The 5,313-nt window shown below is 45.9% G+C and overlaps 1 protein-coding gene across 1 annotated transcript; it reads right to left on the bottom strand.

Annotated features, from left to right (window-relative positions):
• Window positions 1–761: 761 nt before the first annotated feature.
• Window positions 762–4,921, bottom strand: LOC135478320 (mucin-2-like). The gene is made up of 2 exons (XM_064758596.1): window positions 4,833–4,921; window positions 762–1,746 (listed from the first exon to the last, which is right to left on the bottom strand). Exons 1-2 carry the CDS (start codon window positions 4,919–4,921, stop codon window positions 762–764), a joined length of 1,074 nt encoding a protein of 357 aa, XP_064614666.1.
• Between the last annotated feature and the right edge of the window lie 392 nt (window positions 4,922–5,313).

Here is a 5,313-nt window from a genome sequence, read left to right as displayed (position 1 = left end):
GTTGTTGGGGTTGTGGCCAAGTAATTGTTGTTGGGGTTGTGGCCGAGTAGTTGTTGTTGGGGTTGTGGCCAAGTAATTGTTGTTGGGGTTGTGGCCAAGTAGTTGTTGTTGTGGTTTTGGCCGAGTAGTTGTTGTTGGGGTTGTGGCCGAGTAGTTGTTGTTGGGGTTTTGGCCGAGTAGTTGTTGTTGGGGTTGTGGCCGAGTAGTTGTTGTTGGGGTTGTGGCCAAGTAGTTGTTGTTGGGCTTGTGGCCAAGTAGTTGTTATTGGGGTTGTGGCCAAGTAGTTGTTGTTGGGTTGTGGTCGAGTAGTTGTTGTTGGGGTTGTGGCCAAGTAGTTGTAGTTGGGGTTGTGGCCGAGTAGTTAGGGTTGTGGCCTAGTAGTTGGGGTTGTGGCCGAGTAGTTGGGGCTGTGGCAGTGCTGTTGTAGTTGGGGTTGTGGCCAAGTAGTTGTTGTTGGGGTTTTGGCTGAGTAGTTGTAGTTGGGATTGTGGCCAAGTAGTTGTAGTTGGGATTGTGGCCAAGTAGTTGTAGTTGGGATTGTGGCCAAGTAGTTGTAGTTGGGGTTGTGGCCGAGTAGTTAGGGTTGTGGCCTAGTAGTTGGGGTTGGGGCTGTGGCAGTGCTGTTGTAGTTGGGGTTGTGGCTGAGTAGTTAGGGTTGTGGCCTAGTAGTTGGGGTTGTGGCCTAGTAGTTGGGGCTGTGGCAGTGCTGTTGTTGTTGGGGTTGTGTCCAAGTAGTTGTAGTTGGGGTTGTGGCCGAGTAGTTAGGGTTGTGGCCTAGTAGTTGGGGTTGAGGCTGAGTAGTTAGGGCTGTGGCAGTGCTGTTGTAGTTGGGGTTGTGGCCATATAGTTGTTGTTGGGGCTGTGGCCAAGTAGTTGTAGTTGGGGTTGTGGCCAAGTAGTTGTAGTTGGGGTTGTGGCCAAGTAGTTGTAGTTGGGGTTGTGGCCGAGTAGTTAGGGTTGTGGCCTAGTAGTTGGGGCTGTGGCAGTGCTGTTGTAGTTGGGGTTGTGGCCAAGTAGTTGTTGTTGGGGTTGTGGCCAAGTAGTTGTTGGGGTTGTGGCCAAGTAGTTGTTGTTGGGGTTGTGGCCAAGTAGTTGTTGGGGTTGTGGCCAAGTAGTTGTAGTTGGGGTTGTGGCCAAGTAGTTGTAGTTGGGGTTGTGGCCGAGTAGTTAGGGTTGTGGCCCAGTAGTTGGGGTTGTGTCCGAGTAGTTGTTGTTGGGGTTGTGGCCGAGTAGTTGTTGTTGTGGTTTTGACCGAGTAGTTGTTGTTGGGGTTGTGGCCGAGTAGCTGTTGTTGGGGTTGTGGCCGAGTTGTTGGGGTTGTGGCCAAGTAGTTGTTGTTGGGGTTTTGGCCAAGTAGTTGTTGTTGGGGTTGTGGCCGAGTAGTTGTTGTTGGGGTTGTGGCCAAGTAGTTGTTGTTGGGGTTGTGGCCAAGTAGTTGTTGTTGGGGTTGTGGCCAAGTAGTTGTTGTTGGGGTTGTGGCCAAGTAGTTGTTGGGGTTGTGGCCAAGTAGTTGTAGTTGGGGTTGTGGCCAAGTAGTTGTAGTTAGGATTGTGGCCGAGTAGTTGGGGTTGTGGCCAAGTAGTTGGGGTTGTGGCCGAGTAGTTAGGTTTGTGGCCGAGTAGTTGTAGTTGGGGTTGTGGCCGAGTTGTTGAGGTTGTGGCCAAGTAGTTAGGTTTGTGGCCGAGTAGTTGTAGTTGGAGTTGTTGCCGAGTCGTTGAGGTTGTGGCCAAGTAGTTGGGGTTATGGCTGAGTATTTGTAGTTGAGGTTGTGACCGAGTAGTTAGGGTTGTGGCCAAGTAGTTATGTTTGTGGCTGAGTAGTTGTAGTTAGGGTTGTGGCCCAGTAGTTGGGGTTGTGGCTGAGTAGTTGGGGTTGTGTCCCAGTAGTTAGTTTTGTGGCTGAGTAGTTAGTTTTGTGGCCGAGTAGTTGGGGTTGTGGCCGAGTAGTTGAGGTTGTGGCCAAGTAGTTAGGTTTGTGGCCGAGTAGTTGTAGTTGGGGTTGTGGCGGAGTAGTTGGGGTTGTGGCGGAGTAGTTGGGATTGTGGCCCAGTAGTTATGTTTGTGGCCGAGAAGTTGTAGTTAGGGTTGTGGCCGAGTAGTTAGGGTTGTGGCCGAGTAGTTGGGGTTGTGGCCAAGTAGTTATGTTTGTGGCCGAGTAGTTGTAGTTGGAGTTGTGGCCGAGTAGTTGAGGTTGTGGCCGAGTAGTTGGGGTTTTGGCCAAGTAGATAGGTTTGTGGCCGAGTAGTTGTAGTTAGGGTTGTGACCTAGTAGTTGGGGTTCTGGCCGAGTAGTTGAGGTTGTGGCCAAGTAGTTAGGTTTGTGGCCGAGTAGTTGTGGTTAGGGTTGTGACCGAGTAGTTGGGGTTCTGGCCGAGTAGTTGAGGTTGTGGCCAAGTAGTTAGGTTTGTGGCCGAGTAGTTGTAGTTAGGGTTGTGACCGAGTAGTTGTATTTAGGGTTGTGACCGAGTAGTTGTAGTTAGGGTTGTGACCGAGTAGTTGTAGTTAGGGTTGTGACCGAGTAGTTGAGGTTCTGGCCGGGTAGTTGGGGTTGTGGCCAAGTAGTTAGGTTTGTGGCCGAGTAGTTGTAGTTGGGGTTGTGACCGAGTAGTTAGGGTTGTGGCCCAGTATTTATGTTTGTGGCTGAGTAGTTGTAGTTAGGGTTGTGGCCGAGTAGTTGGGGTTGTGGCCGAGTAGTTAGGTTTGTGGCCGAGTAGTTGTTGTTGGGCCTGTGGCCGAGTAGTTGGAGTTGTGGCTGAGTAGTCAGGGCTGTGGCCAAGTTGTTCAGGTGCTTGCCCTTAATTCGCTAGGAATCATGAGGAGCGGTTTCAAAACTGACCTTGCCCAGAGAATATGTGTGGCCATTTATTTTGTTTGCTCAAGACCACTTGTCTGACACATGTGGAAGTTTGCCAGTACTTTGCCAGAGGTCTCTGGTTTATACCCGAGTATTTCAGTTTCCTCCAGCCATTATACTGACAGCCAGAAGTGAAAAATTCTTATGGTGTTAAACAATACACAAGTAAAAAACAAATAATATTGGTTTCTGGCATCACACCTTTGGTTGTTTTCATAATTAACCTTATACTGTAAATCTTCAACATTTTCAACCTCTGAAACCCTTTTTTCAGTGGAATTTAAGAACAGTTTTTAGCAAAATGATGTTCAAATGATTCACTCGTATCGCTAAAGATGCATTTAGCTTCATAAATTAGCGCAATTAGTTCTCTACACCCATAGCCAGAATGTTTCAAAATATTAGTTGTAGAGGCGGTTGAAAAGATTGAAGAATTAGCATGCATGAATGCATATGTTTATTTTAATGCTACTAAGAGCTTATGAAGCCGTGCCTTTCTCAATTTTTTTTGGCATTGCTGGCAAATGATTATTTGACCTTTTGCACTAGCTGAAACCTGGTTAATTTAATTCAGCACTTGTAGGATTTGACATTTTCAGCCGATCAATGCCAGACTCACTCAGTGATCTCAACCAAGTAGCCGCAGTTACCAAAAGGTGCAAATTGGTCAGTTTGTGGGAAACACCTTAAAACAGCATTAATATTGAATGCTCAGGGTTCGTCTCTTTCCTGGGGGGAACAGGGATCAGGCGACTGACGAATAACACCAACGTTTCCGTATTTAATTGACCCGGGTCACTTTATTAGCTCGTCCAAATTTCCTCTGATTGTTGAAATTCTGAGAGGCCATTCGACCTTTTCTGACCATCAAGAATTCCTGGAGTATGGTACATCCTCTTCGCACACACTGTACTTCATCTGAAGCTAGGTATATGTGTCATCTGTGGGGGATGTATAGGAACCCCCTCCAGGGTGAGAGGATGGAATTGACAGACTAAAGTTAATAGTGGAGGGCCATACAGATGAGCAAAGATCAAAAGTCCTGCCTGTTTATTTGCAGAGCCCTTTTGCCTTGTCTTTTACTTTGATCTTTTAAAAGTAAAGTGCTTAAGACATTTTTTTGCAATATTCTGGGGTTGTTTTGTGTTGAATGGTGTGTTGGAATTTGGTCATGCGATTGTTGATCTGGAATATCCACGTTGGTTAAGGGTTCACCTCCGAATCTGTCTGAATGATGCCTTTGTACTCAATAATATTTCACCTATACGATGGCTCTGCTCGAGGGAAGCTCAAGACTATAGATTCAGGACGTATGACAACCTCTGGGAGTGGAGATGTTATACTCTAAGTTCATTTAAATACACAGTGTATTAATTATCTTGTTAAACTCCAAGCATACATACATATGTACTCATTGGATGAATTTTATACTGGCTGTAGATATTGTCAGAAATTTAGTACGTCTTACCTCATGGATGTCGTTGTAAAGAGTGATTTGTGGTTGCGCCACCTCTGGTATTAAAGGAGATGTTAAAAATCAATCAGAACTAGAGAGAAATAGTGAGCGAATGCTGAAGAAGCGAGACAAAATCGACAACATTTTATCCCTTGGGGGCCATCATTGTTGAGGATACGTCCTGATTTGGGGATTTGTCAGGAATCGATCATTCTTACCCAACACCAGCGGACACCGTCTATGTGGCTGTGCGGTTGTGAGGTGTAAAGTCTGGCTGTGATGTTGGGCTCATTGATGATAAATCAGTGCTAAAAACCTTCCTATAAAGTGATTATATCTTAATTAATGATTAATTGTACAGGCATCTTTATTTGTTCTATGTGATGTTTTCTTCAATCCTGTCGTTTCATTTTTTTTACTTCAATGGGACACATTTTTTTGTACAGCACAGAAACCATGCACCCCTGCGATGCGTGAGGGCTAAGTTGTCAATGTTATTTGTGAGAGAAACCACCACTGGATACCAGCTGAAGGAGATTGCCAGCTGAAGGGGATTGCCAGCTGAAGGGGATTGATTGCCAGCTGAAGGGGATTGCCAGTCCTTCTGGTTCATCGTCACACTCATCCATAGAACTGTTTGATTATTAACAAAGATACATCACAACTTCCATGATTAAACTTAAGTACGAATCTTGACTGCATTCATCATTGAGGCCTTACTTACTCATGCAGTTGATGAAAAAAAAAATACCAATAAGATCTGTAATACACTAAAAGAAACTTGACATAGCAACATTCACAATTAACTTTACATTGGTCCACAACAACGGCAAACCTGTCATGTGGCAACATCCCTTGCCAACCTGTTAGGTAGCAACAAGGCTTGCTAACCTGCCATATGACAACATTCCTCTCCAACCTGTCATGTGGCAACCTCCCTTGCCAAACCTGTCATGTGGCAACATCCTTTGCCAACTCTGCCATGTGGCAACATCCCTTGCCAAC

This window comes from Liolophura sinensis, chromosome 11, assembly GCF_032854445.1.
Source record: "Liolophura sinensis isolate JHLJ2023 chromosome 11, CUHK_Ljap_v2, whole genome shotgun sequence".
NCBI classification, from domain to species: domain Eukaryota; kingdom Metazoa; phylum Mollusca; class Polyplacophora; order Chitonida; family Chitonidae; genus Liolophura; species Liolophura sinensis.
The sequence above is the reverse complement of the archived record's forward strand: the minus strand, read 5'-3'. Positions and strand labels throughout refer to the sequence as shown.